At 36.3% G+C, this 21,750-nt stretch overlaps 2 protein-coding genes across 4 annotated transcripts in view; both read left to right on the top strand.

The window, feature by feature from the left end:
- The window catches only part of TMF1 (TATA element modulatory factor 1), a 37,198-nt gene extending 21,794 nt beyond the window's left edge, over positions 1-15,404 (top strand). Inside the window, exons 9-17 of the mRNA XM_058726220.1 lie at positions 2,308-2,400; positions 3,085-3,241; positions 6,622-6,814; positions 7,605-7,674; positions 7,940-8,032; positions 9,657-9,758; positions 10,277-10,429; positions 11,599-11,724; positions 12,473-15,404. Coding sequence (XP_058582203.1) covers positions 2,308-2,400; positions 3,085-3,241; positions 6,622-6,814; positions 7,605-7,674; positions 7,940-8,032; positions 9,657-9,758; positions 10,277-10,429; positions 11,599-11,724; positions 12,473-12,616 — 1,131 coding nt within the window. The 3' untranslated portion in view covers positions 12,617-15,404. The remainder of the gene's footprint in view (positions 1-2,307; positions 2,401-3,084; positions 3,242-6,621; positions 6,815-7,604; positions 7,675-7,939; positions 8,033-9,656; positions 9,759-10,276; positions 10,430-11,598; positions 11,725-12,472) is intronic.
- Positions 15,405-21,393: 5,989 nt separating this feature from the next.
- EOGT (EGF domain specific O-linked N-acetylglucosamine transferase) overlaps positions 21,394-21,750 on the top strand; it is a 37,230-nt gene continuing 36,873 nt past the window's right edge. For all 3 annotated transcript variants that reach the window (XR_009260780.1, XM_058726226.1, XM_058726227.1), the window contains exon 1: positions 21,394-21,504. The gene's annotated coding sequence lies outside the window, so the exon portion shown is untranslated. The remainder of the gene's footprint in view (positions 21,505-21,750) is intronic.

The following is a 21,750-nucleotide window of genomic DNA, read 5'->3' on the forward strand; positions in this document are numbered from 1 at the left end:
TTCTGTGTCTCCCTCTGTCTCTGATGGCTTCATTCCCTGTGCTCTCTTTCTCAAAAATAAATAAACATTAAAAAAAATTATTAAAAAAAATTCTCTTTGACATATATCCTTAGGTTAGTTTGGTAATCCTATATATAACTTTGTGAAGAGCTGCCAGACTTTCCACAACACCTACACCATTTTACATTCTCATCAGCAATATGTGAGGGTTTTAGTTTCTATCTTTTGCCAGTGTTTGTTACCTTCTTTTTTTTTTTTTTTTTTTAATAATTTTTTTTTTTAACGTTTATTTTTGAGACAGAGAGAGACAGAGCATGAACGGGGGAGGGTCAGAGAGAGGGAGACACAGAATCTGAAACAGGCTCCAAGCTCTGAGCTGTCAGCACAGAGCCCGACACGGGGCTCGAACTCACGGACCGCGAGATTATGACCTGAGCCAAAGTCGGCCGCTTAACCGACTGAGCCATCCAGGCACCCCTTCTTTTTTTTTTTTAATAGCCCTTTTAGTGGGTATGAAATGGTATCTGATTGTGGTGTATTTGTTTATATTTCCTTAATGACTAATGATGTTGAGCATCTTTTTATGTGCTTACTGGCCATACATATATTTTTGCATCTTCTTTGGAGAAATTTATTCAGACACTCATATCCTTTGCTCATTTTTAAATTGTTGAGTTGTGAGAGTTGTTTATGTGTTCTGCATATTAGGTCTTTATCAAAGGTAGGATTTGCAAATATTTTTTCCCATTTTATAGGTTGTCTTTCATTTTCTTAATAGTGTCCTTTGATGTATAGGTTTTTTTAATTTTAGTGAAGTCCATCTTCTTTATTTTTTCTTTTGTTGCCTGTGCTTCAGGCATCATATTTAAGACACCATTGCTTAGTCCAAGGTCATGCAGGTGTTCCCCTGTTTCCTTCTAAGAATTTTATAGTTTTAGCTCTTGCATTTAGGTTTTTTGCACATGGATGTCCAGCTGTCACAGGACCATTTATTGAAAAGACCATTCTTTCCTCATTGACTGCAGTGCAATTTTGATTTAATTTTACATAAATATGTAGAACATTTACATGATTCCAAAGTGAGAACTATATAACTGTATATTGAGACAACATTTGCTTCCAACTTAGCTCCTCCCCGTTCCCTTTCTTTGCCTATAAGTAGCCATTTTACTAGTGTTTGGTTTGTTTTTTCAGTGTTTCTGTTTGTAAATGAAAGAAAATATACAGGTCTATAAATTTACCTATATACCTCTGCATATACACTAGCATAATAACAAAAAGTAGGGGAATGGGAGACAGAGAGCATATGGTGGTACTATTTATAAAATTATCACCTTTTATAAGTAACGTCAGTTTTGTGTATTAACTTCTTCTTACCTTTCTATGTATTTTTAAGTATTTGATACCATATATATTAGTTTTTTTCATTTAAGATTTAATTATAAATTTTTACATATTCTTCACATTCATCATAATTTTTTTAAGTTTATTTATTTATTTAGAGAGAGTATGCCCACACACGTATGTGGGAAAGAGGCAGAGAGGGAGAGAGAATGTATGCTGTCAGCTCAGAGCCTGACACAAGCTCAGTCTCATGGAACTGTGAGATCATGACCTGGGCCAGAATCAAGAGTTAGATGCTTAACTGACTGAACCACCCTGACGCCCACATTCATCATAATTTTTAATGGGAATATTATATTCATGTATCAAACTTTGCAAAAATAGATTACTGATGGATATGTGGAATATTTCCTGTTTTGTCTACTTTTGCTAGTCTAGCTAACAGCAAAGGGGGGGGTATCTTTTATATTTATATCTGCTTTTGTTGAGTCAATTCTCAAGACTAGGATGACCAAGGGAAAAAGGTGAAAAATTTTATGATCCTTTAAACATGTTTTCATAATGTTTTACAGAAACACTGTAGCAGTTTACATCTGCAGTTGTGTATTAGGAATAGCAGCTTGCTTTTATAGCTATCACATTCTGCTTTACATTGCGAATATTTATAGATGCATTGTCTCTCCTTCTGTATTGTACAGTGGTTGTGCCTTGTACCTGTTTACATACTGTTGTTGTTTTTTTTTTGGGGGGGTGCCTAACAGTGGTTTTCTAAGTATATATTGGGTACACATACAGTTTAGAATTGCTTGATGAATGGTATGTGTGCTAATCATGTGAAAAAGCTCATTGGATAGTAGAAGTATTCTACATAAACAGCAGGTGTGCACAACACAGTATGCAGGTAGGAAGTTGTGGGTAATGTTTTGTTACCGTCTGTGCTAGTGTGTACGGGTTCTCATACAGGTGGGAGACCTCAGGCTGGCACTGCAACGTGCAGAGCAAGCGGCTGCCAGAAGAGAAGATTACTTACGCCATGAGATCAGTGAACTCCAGCAGGTACTGTCACAGTTTTCCTAAACACAAATCCAAGATGTGTTTTCCTAGAAATAAAAAATGGCTCGGTGGCGATACTGTTCATGGAATTGAGATGATTACTACCATACTTAGCATTTGCTGTATTGTTTTGTGCCTTATATGAATAAAATCAGAGGGGGCACCTTAAAAAAAATAAACATGAAAAGCCCTAGGTTTTTTTATGGAAAATAATTTGTGATAGATTTATTTCTCAGTATTGTCTTTTCATTTGTTATAACTAGTTTATTATTATCAGTCTTTGATTACTGTTAGGTAGATAGGAGACCACTCTGTTAATTTTCAATAAGCGAACATGAATGGGAAAAGGGAGAGAAAATGCAACTCAGATTGATCTTTCTGTTTTTATAAATACTTAGAAATATTTGGGTGATGAGACAATTGCTGGGAGGTTTGGATGATAGTCTCTTTTACCTTCAGGTAATCAAAAGCTATCTTTATGTTTGAAAACTTTATAAAGAAGCACTTATTTACATACTGTTATGCTTCGTAACTCTAATTTAAAGATTGAATAATTGGAAAATAATGTAAATAATTTTTTCGTGGGAAAACAATATTTTCCAGAAATCTCTCATAAAGTTTGTTTGCTAGTGTTTTTAGAGCTTTTATTGCTGTTAGTGGTAATGACTTAAGAATTTCACCATTCAGAGACTTCAGGAAGCAGAGAATCGAAACCAAGAGCTGAGTCAAAGTGTTTCATCAACAACAAGACCATTGCTTCGACAGATAGAAAATTTGCAAGCAACTCTAGGGTCCCAGACATCATCGTGGGAGAAGTTAGAGAAGAATCTTTCTGATAGGCTTGGTAACTGATTTCTTTAGTTCTTAAGCTCAGTGTAGAAGCTTGTTTATAGAATTAGAATAATGGCATAAAATTGAAATTCTTGATCTGATAGTTATGTCTAAGTTGTAGATTTTTACCTCTTCTCTTTTTTTACATTTATTTTCTAATATCCTAATTGACCCTTTCAAACCACTTGTTTTCCCTTACACAGTGTGTCAGATACTGTCCCAAATACTAGCATGCCATCCTTTCATTCTTACAGACTGCTGCACTCATTTTTTTCCTTGTCTCTTGCTAAATCTGACCCCTTTCTAGCTTGTCTACAATAATGTAGGATGTAGAAATCAGGATTCTAGTTGTTGGTAGAATTCCAGGAGCAGAGATAGCCCTAAGGAGGATCCCGATCAAACTCTACTAGACAGATGATGCGGAGTCTTTAGAGTCTTTTTTATAGAAATGCCCCAGGTTGCCCTTCTGTGATGTTATTAAGAAAATTATTCTAAGATGTTTATGCAAGCATAGACTAGTACAAATGCATATATATGTACATGTATATACATATACATATATTAGATATCCCAGAAGCTGGCAAGTTCATGAAAAATTCATGTGTCCATTCTGTGCCTAAATATAAATGTCATGTGATACACTGTGGTCTAGTGATAAAAGCAGGCCTGAATGGGTGTCCTTGTAAGCCATGAGGGGTAAACTAGATTATTGGTTTTCAAACAGTATTTGCTAGATCCCTTAGATGTCTTAGGACTAGCTGTCATGGTGAGAGGGAAGCTCTATAAATGAGAGGTGCTCGATGTATCTCTCTAGGCTGCTGTAATGGGAGTAGTTCCTCCTTTGTCTTTTTTTTTTTTTTTTTTTTTTGAGTTCCATGTGAGATGATGTCTGGAAAAAGATTGATCTGCTTGAACAATCAGTGAACTTAATAAACCCTTATATGTTGTGTAATTTGTAGGTATAAGTTTTGGGGTCCATCAATTGTTATTGAGACCCATTTGTTATGAAAATAAGACATCTGAAAATGACACCTCATGAAAAGAATAATTATTTTGCAATAAATGAAAAGTAGAAGCTGTTATTTTTGTGGTTTTTAAACTGGAGTCTACATACACTCGAGGGTATGTGGTATTGTGCTGGAATGTAGGCAAAGCCAAGGGACAGGTGTAGTAAATAGTATTTTTTTTTTAAATGTTTATTTATTTTTGAGACAGAGAGAGACAGAACATGAACGGGGGAGGAGCAGAGAGAGAGAGGGAGACACAGAATCCGAAGCAGGCTCCAGGCTCTGAGCTGTCAGCACAGAGCCCGATGTGGGGCTCGAACTCACGGACCATCAGATCGTGACCTGAGCCAAAGTCGGACGCTTAACCAGCTGAGCCACCCAGACGCCCCCCGTAAATAGTATTTTTAATAGGAGCACAGAGGGCCACCTGGGTGGCTCAATTGGTTGAGCATCCAACTCTTGATTTTAGCTCAGGTCATGATCCCAGGGTTGTCGGATCGAGCCCCATGACCGGCTCTGCACTGAGCTTGGAGCTTGCTTAAGGTTCTCTCTCTCTCTCCCTCAGCCCATCTACCCCTCTCACTCTATCTCTCTCAAATTAAAAAAAAAAAAAAGAAAGAAAATAGCACAGATACAGTATGTAACAATATAAAGTGAAAAATAGAGATGGTGTTAAGTGTATTTTGGTGGGAGGGAGAAGTAGAATTTTTGGTTAAATCTTAAGAGTTGTATGCACTAATCTTTTTTTAACTGAAAATTTTTATCGATATAATTGTAGGTTCACTTGCAGTTATAAGAAATAATACAGTTGGTACTTTGCATGCTTTATCCAACATCCCCAAATGTTAACACTACAAAATTAAAGTATAATATCACAACCATTACGTTGACTTGATACAATCTACTGATTTTAATCAGATTTTCCCAGTTTTAATGGTACTCATTTGTGTGTGTCTGTATTAAGTACTGCACAATTTTGTCATTTGTGTGGGTTCATGTCCCCATCTCTGCACTCAAGATGTTGAACACTTCTAGCACCACAAAGACCCTTTACGTTGCCCTTTTAAAACCTCACTTTGCCATCCTCGTGGCCTTTCTCACCTGTCTCAAATCTTGGCAATCACTAATCTGTCCTCTGTCTAAAATTATGGAATTTCAAAATGTTACAGCAATAGAATTACATACTGTGTGACAATTTGGGATTGGCTTTTTTTTTTTTCTCTTGCAGCATAATTCCCGGGGAGTTTGTTTAAGTTACTGTGTGTATCAGTGATTTAGTCTTTTCATTGCTCATTGTGTTTCCATGGTATGTGCATAGCGCATTTTCTTTAACCATTTACCTAATGAAGGATCTCTGGGCTCATTCTAGATTTTTTCACACCAGTAAAGCTCTGGTGAACATTCTTGTCCAGGTTTTAGAGTGAACATGTTTTCATTTCTCTGGTGAATGCTTAAGTGTTCACTTACTGGGTTGTGTGGGTAGTTGTACGTTTAGTTTTTTAAAAAAATGCCAAACTGTTTTTCCAAAGTGGCTGTAGGTATGACAGGAATCTAGTCGCTCCATATCCTTGCCAGCAAGGATGTTGTCTTTTCCCTGTTTTTTCTTAATAGTGGTTCATACAGGTGTGTAGTGATATCTGACTGTGATTTTCATTTTCATTTCCCTAATGACTAATGTTGAATATTATTTCATGTGCTTATTTTTCATTTCTATAGCCTCTTGAGTGAAATAACTTTTAATGTCTTGCCCATTTTCTAACTGGATTGTATTTATTTTCGCTACTGAGTTTTGAGACTTTTTTTATATATTCTAGACACTAGACTTAGATGATGTGTTTTGCATTTTTTCCCTCCAACTCCGTAGCTTGTCTTTTTATCCTATTCGCAAAAGCAAAAGTTTAAAATTTTGAAGGTGTCCAATTTATCTGTTTATCTTTAATGGCTCTGCTTTTGGTGTCTTAACAAATATTCCTTGCCTGTCCCTAGATGCTGAAGATTTCTCCTGTGTTTTTTTTTTTTTTTATTGTTTTACAGTTTTGTTTTACATTTAAGTTTATGATCTATTTTGAGTTAATTTTCATTTATGGTAGAAGTTTAGTTTGAGGTTCCTTTTTTTTTCCTTTTGGCCTGTGGATATCCAGTTGCTCCAGCACCATTTGTTGATATTTTAAAATATGTGACTCCACATACAAATTAAAATATTTTGGGAAAAAGTAATAAAGCAGAAGCTGAGATTTGTTCTTTTGTCTGTTGGAGGCAGTCCTGCTTTTGGCAATAAACTGATTTCAGTATGGCTCCTTGAATCATTAACAGTTTGAAGTCAGAGTCTACTTCATATTTTGGCCTCTTGGATATATGTGATTTTTCTTTTTTACCCTACAATCAGGTGAATCCCAGACCTTGTTGGCAGCAGCAGTTGAAAGAGAACGTGCAGCTACAGAAGAACTCCTTGCCAACAAAATTCAAATGTCCTCCATGGACTCACAGAATTCTCACTTAAGGCAGGAAAATAGTAGATTTCAGGCCCAGCTAGAATCAGAGAAAAATAAGCTAAGAAAACTGGAGGATGAAAATAGTAGGTGAGCATGTTTCTTGAGTGTCATTCTTGGTATTTTGTGCCATATTAAAGCATGTAAAAAAAGAATGTTAAAGTGTTTCAAGTCAGAATCATTAGTAATAGAATATTATAGCCAGGTGGTTTGGGGATTCAGTGAACTTTACATAGATAGGTTCATGAAATTGTGTGGCATGTTCTGTATGTATTTGCATTTTCCAGGGGAAGGATTCATTAATCGGGTTTTTTAAAGGAATCTGTAAGTACAAAATAGTTTGGAGACCACTCATTGGAGTTATTTTTATAGTTTGATATTTTACAAGGGTCTTAGCAGTATTCCAGTCTTTCTAAATAAATGTCTGGCTTCTTTGGAACCATAAGCTATAAAAGCCATCTCTCTGAATTTTTATTAAGACTGTGATTAGTGTGGTTTTACTCTCTTTTTTCCTTAGAGATTTTAATTAGAAAAAAGTGGTGAAGTAAAAATGATTTATGAAATAAAATACCTGAACTTCTATAAACATTTTCAAAGAACTCCCTAACAAGCTTTTGCAGAATCGGAACCTGTTATAGACTGGTGGTATTCAAAATTCTTTTTTTTTTTTAAATTAAATCTAGCATAGAGCAGCAATACAATAAAATGCACAAAAGTAGTAGCTTAGCTTCTGAATGTAAAACCCACATCATCTGGAAAATATGGTTGGGAAATCAAGCTGGAAATAGAAATGACTATTAAAGAGTTAATAAAGTAGTGAGTTTTCAGTAGTCTGTACTATCATCTCCTTTTTTTTGTTTACTTCTCTCTGGCTTACTAGGTACCAGGTTGAATTAGAAAACCTAAAAGATGAATATGTAAGAACACTTGAAGAAACAAGGAAAGAAAAGGTATTTAACAATGTTTGCTCAAAAAAAAAAAGAAAAGAAAAAAACCAACGTTTGCTCACCTCTAGGGCTTCCACCCGAGAATGGTTGGGGATGGTAATGAACTAATGAGATGCCATGATGAAATGGGTGATAAGACTACTTCTGGAACTTGGTCTTTAGTAGTAAAACAAATGGGAATATATGTTTTATGTTCTTGACTTTAAAGTTGACTTACAATGATGATTTAGCTTCACAGAAATTACCTAACTATATTTTTCTCCATTAGACACTATTGAATAGTCAGTTAGAAATGGAGAAAATGAAAGTTGAACAAGAAAGGAAGAAAGCAGTTTTCACCCAAGAAGCAGTAAAAGAAAAGGTATTGCATTTTGGTTTTTGTTTTGTTTTTGGTGTAACCAGTTAGTGCTGTTGTTATTAAACGTTGTTAGATAATTTTAGTTATCCTTCATAAATAGCATTTCTAATGTCTAACATCAATAGAGTGATAAATTCTAATATTCAGTAGCCTGTCAGGGTAGATCCAAAGTAACTTGAGTTTATCCAAAGAGATCTGTGATTTCTAGGATTTGAATTACAGAACCTCTTGCCCATTTTTAAGTGAATTTTGTGTTCTCTCACTGAAACTAATATACCTCGTTTGGCCCCTAGGCACTGTGGGAATAAAACTAGTTTATTCTCTTTATTTCTGGTTAATGAAAGTAATTTTTTAAAATGAGTTTCCTGTATAGGATTAGACTATACTTGATAGATAGCATGATATGTTAAAACTACCTACATATATATGGAGATTACCTTTTGAATTTATTTGGAATTTTATTTATTTATTTATTTATTTATTTATTTATTTCAATTTTTTTTTGTTTATGTTTGTTTTTTAATTTTTTTATTTATTTATTTTTTTATTTATTTATTTTTTTATTTATTTTTGGGACAGACAGAGACAGAGCATGAACGGGGGAGGGGCAGAGAGAGAGGGAGACACAGAATTGGAAACAGGCTCCAGGTTCCGAGCCATCAGCCCATAGCCTGACGCGGGGCTCGAACTCACGGACCGCGAGATCGTGACCTGGCTGAAGTCGGACGCTTAACCGACTGCGCCACCCAGGCGCCCCTGTTTATGTTTGTTTTTGAGAGAGAGAGAGAGAGAGAGACAGAATATGAGTGGGGGAGGAGCAGAGAGAGAGAGAGAGAGAGGGAATCTGAAGAAGGCTCCAGGCTCTGAGATGTCAGCACAGAGCCCGACATGGGGCTCAAACTCTCAAACCGTGAGATCATGACCCGAGCCAAAGTCGGACACTTAACCAACTGAGCCACCCAGGCGCCCCAAATTTATTTGGAATTTTAAAAAATACATAATAAAAATAAAATGGGGAGGAACTGGGTGACTCATTCAGTTGAGCGACTGACTCCTGATTTCGGCTTGGGTCATGGTCTTAACCCCAATCGTGAGTTTGAGCCTTGCATTGGGCTCTGCGCTGACAACATAGAGCCTGCTTGAGATTCTTACTCTCCCTCTTTCACTGCCCCTTCCCTGCTTGCACTCTCCCTCTATTTCTCTGTCAAAATAAATAAATAAACATTAACATAAAATGGATAAGCCAGAAAATTTGTGGTTTGTAACGCTCATTAGCAACCTGATTCTAAAGAATTAGGTTTAATTGGTGGTTATGTTATACACATAATGTATAATCATATGAAGAAGTTAGTTCATATACTTGCTAGAACAAAAACATTCTCATTCCATTAAAAGTAAATTATATTGTAATATAAATGGTTCCTTAGATGATTTGACCAAGTCTGTCTAGTTTTTAAGTTACTAAGTATTTGTGCCTTTACTAAAGACTTCAGATATCCTATCTGTAACATTTTTTGAGGAACTACGAATGAGTCTTTGTTGTCATTTATCCTAAAAAAGTTTACTGGTTTTTTTACCATTTTAGTCTTTAATGTGATCTGAATTTTTTTTTTTTTTACTCCCTAAGGAACGGAAGCCATTTTCTGTTTCTAGCACTCCCACAATGTCACGATCAAGTTCAATAAGTGGAGTTGATATGGCAGGGCTACAGACATCTTTTCTGTCTCAGGTGGTATTTTATTTCTTACATGTGCCTAGTTGCTAAACTGAACGATGATGGGATTCCTGGGTGGCTCAGTTGGTTGGGCGTCTAATTCTTAGTTTTGACTCAGGTCGTGATCTCAGAGTTTGTGGGTTTGAGCCCCACGTGAGCTCCACACTGACACTGTGGAGGCTCTTTGGGACTCTCTCTCTCTGGCTCTCCCCCAGCTTTCTCTGTCTCTGTCTCTCTGTCTCTCTCCCTTCCCCTCTCCCCCTCCCCCTCTCAAAAGAAATAATACAATTTAAAAAAATAAACTGAATGATGGTAAAGGAAATTCAGGTAGCATTTTGGCTATCAACTATGACCTTGCCATTCCATAGGCAACTCATGTGAATATTCTTGAAGAAGTGCTAATTGGACTGAGGAACTGTAGATGATTTTCTGCCTTTGAAAAAGTTACATTTTAAAGCAAGAATTAACAACCATTTTGTTTTGGAACTCAGTCTGTAGTAACTAAATAACTGTATATGGTTTGTTTAATATAGGATGAGCCTCATGATCATTCATTTGGACCAATGTCTGTATCAGCAAATGGAAACAATCTTTATGATGCTGTAAGAATGGGAGCAGGATCCAGCATTATTGAAAATCTACAGTCTCAACTAAAGCTAAGGGAAGGAGAAATTAGTCATTTACAGGTATTGGAAAAATTAAATGTGCTACTGAAGTCACTGAAATTTTGGGGCCCAATAAATAGCACCCTTCGTTTCCACCTCAAGTCTAAGCAAATTGAGAAATAAAGTGAAATGGTTGCATATGAAGTTTAAAACGTATCACATATATTTATGATACAGACTGGAGAAATTAGCCAAGGATAAGAGCCAAATGAGCCTGCTAATGGACTGCCAGAATTAGGAATGCTGACCTGCTCCACATAGCACAGGCAGTGCTGGACGGTAGTGGGCCTCCCCCTGTGCTGTAGCTTGCTGTAGCTAAGACTTGGAAGCATCTAGGAGAGCAGAGAGCTCCCTGCAGGCACCTTTTTCCAAACATTAAAAAGAGGGGAAGTTGCTTATCTGAACATCGCCATTTTATTCTTCCCAAATTTACCATTTAGTTTAATCGCTCCCCCTTGTGAGGAAGGAGTTGAGAATATGAGCGAGATGAGAACTATAACACCTGCACATGAAAGGAAACCTCATGAGTAGGGAAGGAGCACCCTCCCATCTTACCTTGCTTTTTAAAAGTTTAATATGGTGAGAGATGTATCCGATTTCAGTGTTAAACTTAATACACTCAGAAGTAAATCTTTCCTCTTTTATTTTCATTATATACTTTAGGTATATTGAAAGGTAGTTGAAAATATTACTCCATTAAAGAAGAAGTGTTTGAATTGGGGGGAAAAAATCAGAATAATTTTAATACATGTTATATTTGGGTAGCCCAGTGTGTTATGCTTGAGGGCCCATATTAACTTCTTTGGTAGTGATGATAGATTCTTTCAATATGACCTGCACAGCTGGGCCTACATTAAAGTATGTTTTTATTTCTCTGAGTTTCTGTAGTAATTTAGAATAACTGAAATACATGCTGCTTTTCTAGAGAAAAATAAAGTATAGGGCTGCATATTTCAAACAGAGTGAATTTTCTTTAGTTCTTTTTCTTTCATAGTAAGCCCTGTAAATGGTTACCTCTGAGGAAAGCAGAAAGCCTTATTTTTGCCACCATTTCCTTAAGAAAGAGTTATTTCATGGTTATTTGTTGACATGTCTATTTTTTCAAAAATAATATTGAATTTGTTTGTATTAGTGGGACGATTAGACAAGATATGTATTTATTTAAATTTGTTTCTGGTGATGTTTCTCAGCTGGAAATTGGCAATCTAGAAAAAACCCGCTCAATAATGGCTGAAGAGCTCGTTAAATTAACTAATCAAAATGATGAACTTGAAGAGAAAGTGAAGGAGATACCCAAACTTCGAACTCAGCTAAGAGTAAGTATTCTTCACTTGGGGATAAGTCAAAGATATTTTTATCCAGTTGTACTAAATCTCATATTTTTAGCTTACATAAAATGCATATGTATAAGTTAATGATTTGTTTAGACACTGGTATTAATATTTCAGTAAAGAAGTTTAAAGAATCTTCTAGCTTGTCACATTACACAAAGTATTTTTCATAATCATGTGTAGCCCTAATATAGGAAAATAACTAGATTTTATTTGACCATTGCTCATTTATAGTACAGCTCTTTTATAAGATCTTACTAGTATTTTGTTCATTGATGTTATATGTGTCATTGCTATTTGCATATTTGGCATAAGGAGTCACAGTTAAGCCATATATGAGAATATATTTTCTTTCAGCTTTTTTTGTGGGGTAAATGCCAGGTAATAATTAAACTGCAAGGAACCAGAAAGATTAAAATTTGATCACATGTGTGTTAATGGGAGAAAAGACAGATTAAGCTTTATATAGGGAGAATTATAGAATGGTGGAGATATATGGCAAAATTGATAGCCATTTGGCTTAGGTTTTTTTCTTTCCTTTTTTTAATTCCTTTACTTGCTGTTTATTCCAATGGGTTGGAGTATCAGTTTAATTTTTATAAGAGATGACTATATACCTTTATTTAGATTGTAATGTGTTTACTGGTCAACTAGTGACTCATTTATAATAAAAATATAATATTAAAGATGTTTTATAAAGTTATTTTAAAAATTGTGAACACATTTTTTGTAGGATTTGGATCAGAGATACAACACTATTCTGCAGATGTATGGAGAGAAAGCAGAAGAGGCAGAAGAACTTCGATTAGATCTTGAAGATGTAAAAAATATGTATAAGACTCAAATAGATGAACTTTTAAGACAAAGACTCAGTTAACTTCTAAAAATTACATTCCCATCAAACTGAATGTAACATTTAATATCTAAAATGTAGACTTCCAATAAATTCTTTTATAGAATTAGAAAGTGGAATTTACTGTAGAGTTCAAAAACTGAAAAAAATTTGTTTTATAGTATATAGTAATAATTGCAATTAAATTATTTTGTGCAATATTTGAACTTTATTTTTGAAACTATTCTTTAAAGATTTATTTTTTAAAGCACACTTTTTTTTTCTTTTCTTTTCTTTTTTTTTTTTTCTTGAAAGCACAGAGATTAACTACTTTTCCTCATATCAATATGGTTAGGGAAAGAGAATGGTGTTCATATGGTGTTCATATGTGGTATTGTAAATATATAATTGTGTCTCTAATTGATATGTGTTTGTATATATTAAGGACATTTAAAGAGTGGTATTAACATACTGAAACTTTGAAATCTTCCACAATTCAATATGTCTAATTATTACTTGCTGAAAATGAACATTTAGTCTTCAGGTAAAAAAAAAAAAAAAAAAAAAATTAAACCTGCAATTACTAAATTCTGAGCTAATTTTTTTTTTTTTAAGTAGAAGTCACGCTGACACTGTCTGAAGTTTAAAGGGTGAATGATTTAAACTTAAAAATTTTTGTGGCCCGTGAAATTATTTCACCCAATTCTATAATTAAGTCTGTGCAAAGTTTACCTCTCTGGTAAAAGCTATACCTATTCAGTTAGTTATATAGGCATGATTGGATAGTGGAAAAATTTCACTTACAATGATTTTTTGATGGTATCAGTGACATTTAAGTGATTTTGAAGAAGTATTGTTTTACTACCCTATAAAATGAATCAAAAGTGATAAAATAATAATAACATAATTTTCTCTTAAAAATTAATTGTTCACATTTTGTAAAGCCTTATTTTTTGGCACATTAAAAATCAATGTTTGATATTACAGAATATTCATAACAAAATAGAGAAGTTATAGGAGTTAATTTAAATTTGGCATTTTGCAGTTCTGTGTAATTTATCATTTTACTTTTCCTCAAAACTTAATTTAAACACAAAAATAGTGTGGAAAAAGCTTTAAAAACAGCTATGCTTTCTTTCAAATGTTATTTTGTTTAAAAGTTAACTAGGCTGTGTTTTAGATTTGTGATATATTTTGATACATTTTATTACTCAAAGTCATTTAGCTGCCTTTAGGTGGGAATAAAAACTCGCATTTAAAATTTAGTTTAATTTTAAACACTAGAACTTGGGAGTATAGCTACAAGCAAGCCATGTTGAAGAATTTGGAATGCTTTTCAGGGCAATTCAAGTGACCTCATTTTTATTCTTTTTGTATTCCAGACAGTGTTTCTGTCATGGATCTCTGATTTGTAGCACTAATAAATACTCTTTCAGTGTGAACCAAACTCATAAAATTAATTTTCTATATATTAGTGGTAAGAAGCAGTGTAATAGCTTTTTGTCAGCTTGGATTTTTTTTTTTTTTTTTTTTTTTTTTTTTATATATTCAGGGGCTGACAAGGAATGACAAGACTGATAGCAATAAAAAAATGTACAGAATTAGAAAATATAGGAAACTTAAGTTGCAAAATTCTGTCAAGCATTTGAAACTAGAAGTTTAGAAATTACGAAACTATTCTTTTAAAATATCTATTAGTGAGAAAATAAAGTCTTCAGTTGTGGAGGAAAGATTGAAATAAAACCTATACCTTTCAATTTCAAAATAGTAAACATTCTCTTTTCTTCTTATTAACATTAATAAAATCAATTCAACTTAAAATTTTAAAAGTGTTTTCAGTTTATTTAACTCATAAATGATAAGCATTTATTTAAAGCCTTGGCTGTATATTACCCTATGTTCTTTATCCAAAAATTAATAACAAATAGTCATACGTATTTTATTATACACTTAGATCTCTCAGTACATTTTTATAAGTTTGAGAAGGTGTAGGGAATGAGTTTCTTGAAAAATTCCACTAAGTGGCAGAACACCTATAGAATTTTGGTTGCTGTATTTTGCTGTGTGTCATTAAAACTTCTCCGTCCATATTCTAGTAAGGTAATGTTCATAATAGTTTGCAATCAGATGTTTCTAATCTTGAAAGAAAATAGATATTACAAATGATAATAATTTCAACAATATAAAAAAAGAGTAGAAGAGGTGTGAACCTTGTTGATATGTAGACAGCTGAATACAGACGAGGTGTTTTTCCAACTCCTGGGAAGCTAAATTGAGACTACCATTTCTTTCTTTTTCATTTCCTCTTTTTTGAGAAGTTCCAGTTGTATACTCCTTAGCATATGGGAATGTACCGAATGTATCTGTATTATGATTTGAGGTATTCTGAATATGAATAACTTTTGACCTGGGGAAACATGAGTTTTTGGAGTTAATTAAGTGAATTTTTTTTTCGCATGATCCCTCAATTGGCATTTGATTTCTTAATTGAAAATTTATGCAGATGTGTATTAAAAGTATATGATTTGTAGTATTTAGAAAATATCCACAAGAAAAAAAAGAAAGTGACTATAGATATCTTTATCTTGTTTTACTATTTGTCTCGTATATATACATTTTTTTCTAGTGTATTATACTTTTTTTATTTTCCTTTAAAAATCTAATCACCCGTATTTCATTCAGTTTTACACTGTAACTTTAATTTCATATTTTGTAAAGGGCTAAAAGTATGATTTAAACTACAGATTGACATAATATTTTAATTCTAAATGAAAGGTAATGTAAATAAGCATGGATCTGATTTTAATAAAGATTTTAAAATATTAATAATGTATTTCATTGTTAACGTAATTTAGACTGGCCAATGACTAATAGTATTGTTTTATGAAGATAATATAACTTGTATAACTTTGGAGTTCGTTTTTTTTTTAAGTTTATTTTTATCTGTTTTGAGACAGAGAGAGCGAGTGGGGGAGGGGCAGAGAGAGAGAGGGAGGCAGAATCCCAAGCAGGTTCAGGGCTGTCAGTGTGGAGCTGACTTGGGGCTTGAACTCCTGAACCTTGAGGTCATAACCTGGCCAAAACCAAGAGTCAGACACTTAACTGACTGAGTCACCTAAGTACCCCTAAAATACATATTTTAAAATGAGGATAAGCCCAACTTTTCTGTAACTTACATTGTGAAGACTGTTAATAGTATTAAGGATAGTTTTTCTAACGAAGATATGTTTTTGGAAAACAATTCTGAGAATTTCCTTTTGCCACTAAATTACTGTAAGGGTGATTAGTCTTTTAAAAATCACACTGTCGGGATATTCTTCTAAAAGTCTTGGGGCGCCTGGGTGGCGCAGTCGGTTAAGCGTCCGACTTCAGCCAGGTCACGATCTCGCGGTCCGTGAGTTCGAGCCCCGCGTCAGGCTCTGGGCTGATGGCTCGGAGCCTGGAGCCTGTTTCTGATTCTGTGTCTCCCTCTCTCTCTGCCCCTCCCCCGTTCATGCTCTGTCTCTCTCTGTCCCAAAAATAAATAAAAAATGTTGAAAAAAAAAAAATTTAAAAGTCTTACAACAGTTATGTATTGAAATAATAGTAGATAAAATAAGTTGTCCTGTCTTCCTGAGTTACCTACCCTGAGTTCATACTGTTTGTACTATTGAACTTTGCAACTTTGATCCTTAGAAATACAAGCTTTTGCCCTAACATCTATCCGTTCTACCTTTAGCAAATCAAGATCTTTTAATAAGACAGAAGGGAAATTAGTGGTTTTTTCTTCTTAATACTAAATACTTCTCAAAACAAATAAAAAGCCCCAAATTCTTCAGTGGTCCACGATTGCGACACAGAGAATTTGCTATTGGTGCTATACAGAATTTATTCCCCATTCTGCCCTGCTTCTAACTAAGCTAAATTTAAATTTAGAAACTTCAAATAATACTAAGCAAGGGGTATTAAGAGGTGTTGCTGTTTGCTTAATATTGAGCTCTCTTGTTGCTTTTACATGTAGTGACGAACAGAGGTGTTCTTTCAGTTTTATACAACACCATGCCCATTTGTCTCCTGAAATTTCAATCTTCATTTTATTTATTTTTTTTTTTAAATTTTTTTTCAACGTTTTTTATTTATTTTTGGGACAGAGAGAGACAGAGCATGAACAGGGGAGGTGCAGAGAGAGGGAGACACAGAATCGGAAACAGGCTCCAGGCTCCGAGCCATCAGCCCAGAGCCTGACGCGGGGCTCAAACTCACGGACCGCGAGATCGTGACCTGGCTGAAGTCGGACGCTTAACCGACTGCGCCACCCAGGCGCCCTTCAATCTTCATTTTAAAAAATACATACTGTTTACAAATCTGTGGTCATGTTGATTATAGCAAACACCGTGCTTACTTACTTTGTTACCGTGGAAAGAATTAACTGAAATGTGCTCATAATCCCTTATCCACTGTTTTGAAGTCTAGAAAACTCCGAAAACTAATTGGTATTTTTATAAGTTTATTACCAGATCTGCTTTGGTGGTAAAGCCTGACCTTTACTGACATAGGGCTATTTAGAGGCTTTATCTCATTTGATGTGAGTAATCATATATTTTCTGCAGAACTGTGTGGGATTATGAGGTGTTAACCCAGGGCACACTGAAGGTGTTAAGTAGTAAACTGTGCAACAACCTATTCTTTACAAAAAAAATTCAGGAACACATATGGTTCCAAGGATTTTGGAAGAGGGATTGTATACCTACCTGCACTCTTACCTTCAGATCAGCCTTTAAAGTCCACACCATTATTTCCATTTATTTTTATTTTATTTTTTTAAATTTACATTCAAATTAGCATATAGTGCAACAATGATTTCAGGAGTAGATTCCTTGATGCCCCTTATCCATTTAGCCCATCCCCCCCCCCCACAATCCCTCCAGTAACCCTCAGTTTGTTCTCCATATTTATGAGTCTACTTCTGTTTTGTCCCCCTCCCTGTTTTTATATTATTTTTGTTTCCCTTCGCTTATGTTCATCTGTTTTGTCTCTTAAAGTCCTCATATGAGTGAAGTCATATGATATTTGTCTTTCTCTGACTAATTTCACTTAGCATAATATCCTCCAGTCCCATCCACGGAGTTGCAAATGGTCCATTTTTAAAATGAAGAATGGTCTACTTGCTTAGGGTCATATGGCAAGTAAGTGGCAATGATGGGGTTCTCATTTGTGCTGTTCGGCTCCAGAGAGCATGCTCTGAACCATTAAGTGCAGTGTCTTGCTCCTTTTCTGTAAACCCATAAGCATATAGATCACTTTAGCATAAGACCACTTTTGTCAAAACTTATTCACTTAAAACTTCAAACTTTGAATTACAGTTTAAAGCAGCTGGATGTATCAGAGAGCCAATCAGCTATATGCTGATAGTTCAGCATTTTGCTGACACTATGAGCCAGCCAAGTGTCACTAAGTGTGTAGCAAGCTTAAAACATATAATAAAATTGCAATGCACTATAAAAATTATATAAAATTTCAAACCTGTACAAATGAGAGAACAGATTATGAATCCCCATACACTCGCTAACATACTCTTTAACAGGGTTCAACAGTTCATGGCCCATTTTGTTTCATTTATAGTCCATGTGTGCTTCATCTCAATCCACATTAAAAAAAATTTTTTTTAATGTTTATTTTTGAGAGCGACAGAGACAGTGAGCAGGGGAGGGACAGAGAGAGAGGGAGACACAGAATCTGAAGCAGGCTCCAGGCTTTCAGCTGTCAGCACAGACCCACACGGGGCACGAACTCCCAAACCACGAGATCATGACCTGAGCTGAAGTCGGACGCTTAATCAACTGAGCCACCCAGGTGCCCCTCAATCCACACTATTTTGAAGCAAATTTCAGACATATGATTTGATTATCATATTTAAGTATGGAAAGTTTCTGTAAAAAGTACCTCATCATTTGATTACGTGCATCATGCATGACTCATAGGAAAGATGGGATAAATATGTTTGATTTGTTTACTTCATTTACCAGTTTTCACATGAAGAGTTGGTTCCCTTCTGCCATCAGAGATGAACAGTGAGGTTTTGGCTGATGTATTTGGTTGATTGGTTGGAACTTTTTGAGTATAATATTTATAGATGCTTTAATCCATTACAGTTACCTTTATTGATGATTTAAATTCTTCTGTCTTTGGCCAGAGGGAGCCTTTTTAAATTGGTTCCTGAGTCTTTTTGATATGGCCCTTATAAACTTTAATTACTTCCCTGCCCCCTCATGTAAGATCTTCCAGCTTCTTGTACATTTCCTGCCCCACATCTAAGATGATCCATTTTTCTTTGGAACCCATGTTCCTTTTAATGAGAAGAGGTTTGCAGAGATCACATTCTGGGTACAACAGGTGCTTCTTGCTACAGAGTTGGTTGTTTATAGGCCTTTTCAATGGATGATGGAGGAGAGATTTGTTTTTAGTAATAAAGTGTGTTAACTTATCACCTCCAAATTCGTAACTACAGGATTTTTATATAACCTTATCAGGCTTATAACACAGGCTTATGACATCTATACCACATGTCAAAAAATTCACCTTCCAAGATACTGTCTTAATTATTTCTATTTGGTTTATCCTAACCAATATTCCCACCAACAATTGGGTTCATGAAAACAGTTTATGATTTTAAAATTCTTTTAATCCTGAGGGTACATGTACTGGGATGTACTATGTTTCAAAGTCACTTGGGATAGTTCCTTCCTTGTGGACTACAGCACAACTGGACAGTGTTTAAATGCACTTAGTTTCATTTTATTTGTAATTTTGAAGGATTACTTTTAAAAAATTTAATTTTGTTTCATAATGTAAAATATTCACATGATTCTAAAGCCACTTCTATATAATGTACATCTAGGGAAGTTATTTTCTTTGTCCCTATACCCATATTCCCTCTTCCCCCCTATAGATAATCATTTTAAATGTTATGCTATTTGTAAAATAACATATATATCCTCTTTCCTGGATAAATAATAGTATATTACCATCTTTTCCCCACTCAATACACCCTGCAGTGTATAAAGATATTTCTCGTTTCTTTTTTTTAATTTTTTACACCTGCATAGTACCTTGTGTGGATATACCACAATGTAGTCATTCCAACATTAATGGACATTTGAGTTTATTTTAATGCCCACTTAAAGAAAGTTCAAAATTAAATTTTAAGATTGGGGGGGGCTCCTGTGTGGCTCAGTTGAGCGACCGACTTCGGCTCAGGTCACGATTTCACGGTTTGTGAGTTTGAGCCCCACTTTGGGCTCTGCGCTGACGGCTCAGAGCCTGGAGCCTGCTTCCGATTCTGTGTCTCCCTCTCTCTCTACCCCTCCCCACCTCATGCTCTGTCTCTCTCTGTCTCAGAAATAAATAAACATTTTTTGAAAAATTTAAGATTGGTATTTTGGGTAGAAATTCTATGTTACAAATAGCTGCTGCAGAATCACTCTCCCGTTCTTAAAGCTCTATCCTATCTTGTTTCCTCTGAGCCTGAATGACCACAACTTAATATTTAGCCATTTAAAATAGTACCATGTGTATGTGACACCAATTTAATTGACTTGTATGTCCTTGCAATGAGATTAACTTATTTTTAGAAACTTTTCTCAGGTATTATGTTTAAAAACTATATAATAAATATAAATATATGTCACATGGCTTAGTGAGAAAAATTTATTTTAAATGATTACAACTCATTTTGAATACCTAACAGGAAAGCTCCATTTTCTGTACATGACAAAAATGGGATGGTGACAAGTAAGCTTAGAAGCACTTTTAAAAATTACTGCCTTTATTGGTATGGGGTGGGCAAAGTATGAAATTAGAGAGCAGTAGTTCCCTTAAAGGCAGTCTTTAACATGAAGAGTAAATGACTTGATACTGTGAAGTGCTTTAGTATTATGCCTGGCACATGTCAAGTTACTCTGTGTTTTAGCGGTGTTGTTATTTGGGGGAAAAATCCAGACAACATTCCTAATTTAGCAGATAACTAGTAATACTTCTCATAACAGCATCTTCAAAAAGTATTTAAAAAGCATGTAAACCTTTGGAAATAAACTGTCGTGTTTCTTTAAGGTCATAGGGATAGTGGTGACTCTGTGAGCGTAAGTTTATTTTGATGGCATCAACCTTTAGTTAATCAGTTCAAGTTGAGTCCGTAATGCTCCTATGCTATACGAGATAGCATTCTAGAACCCAAGGTGTCCAAAGTGAAGACAGTGTGGGGGATGGGCATTCAAATAATTATGATAAAATAACCCATATAATTATAAAGGAATTCAAATAATTATAAAATAATCCAAGGATCAAACTTCAACTCCGCAGAAGAGCATTTGAACTTGGCGAGTTGCCCCCAAGTACGGAGAGAAGCAAGTATCCCGGAATCCCCGCCGCCAGAAGGTGCCGCCAACTCCGTTCGCGCTCACGTTGCAAAGTGAAGGCGGCAACTTCTCTAATGAACCAGAAGGTAACCCACCCGCGTCAGGAAGACGCAACCAGAATGAAGACCGGGAGAGTCAGGTGTGCCGTGTCCTCCGAGCGCCTTATCCCCTCCCCCCGAGGGGGCCGGTGCAGCTTCGAGACCCCGCTTCGCTCTCCGGCTCAGCTCGCGGGGCCGGCTCAGAGGCTCTCCCTCTCCGCCCGGTAGCGAGGGGCAGCGCAGACCGAGCCCCCGCCCCGCTGCCGTGCGTCCCGCGGGCGCGCGCCCGGCCCGGGCTCCTGCCCCTGCCCCACTGCGGGGCTCGGGCCCGCCTCCCGGCGCAGGCCGTCTCGCTGTCCCGGCGGCTCCCTGGCGCCCCCTGGCCCGGCTCCGGCGCCCGAGGTTTCCGGTGAGCCGCTGTAGCCGGTTATGACGACTCCGTGCCCCCGAACGGCGGCCGTCTCCTCCTCCTCCTCCGCAGCCCCGGCTCCCCCGGCTCCAGGTGGGACTCGCTCGGCGAGCCGCGGAGCCCTCACCCGCCGCCCTCCCGCGGCCGCCGTGCTGCGCGCGCTTCTCCCGCCCGGGCGCCCGGCGCGCCTTGCCCGCGGGCTGCAGCCTCTCCGCGGACTCCGCCGGCGCCTTCGCCGCCTGCGGGCCGGAGAGGCGGGCGCTCGGCCCCTTCACGGTGCCTGCAGCGGCGCGCGGGACTCCCGGGAGCCCGCCGGCCACGGGGAAGGATGCCCTTCTT

This window comes from Neofelis nebulosa, chromosome 4 (genome assembly GCF_028018385.1).
Source record: "Neofelis nebulosa isolate mNeoNeb1 chromosome 4, mNeoNeb1.pri, whole genome shotgun sequence".
NCBI lineage: Eukaryota > Metazoa > Chordata > Mammalia > Carnivora > Felidae > Neofelis > Neofelis nebulosa.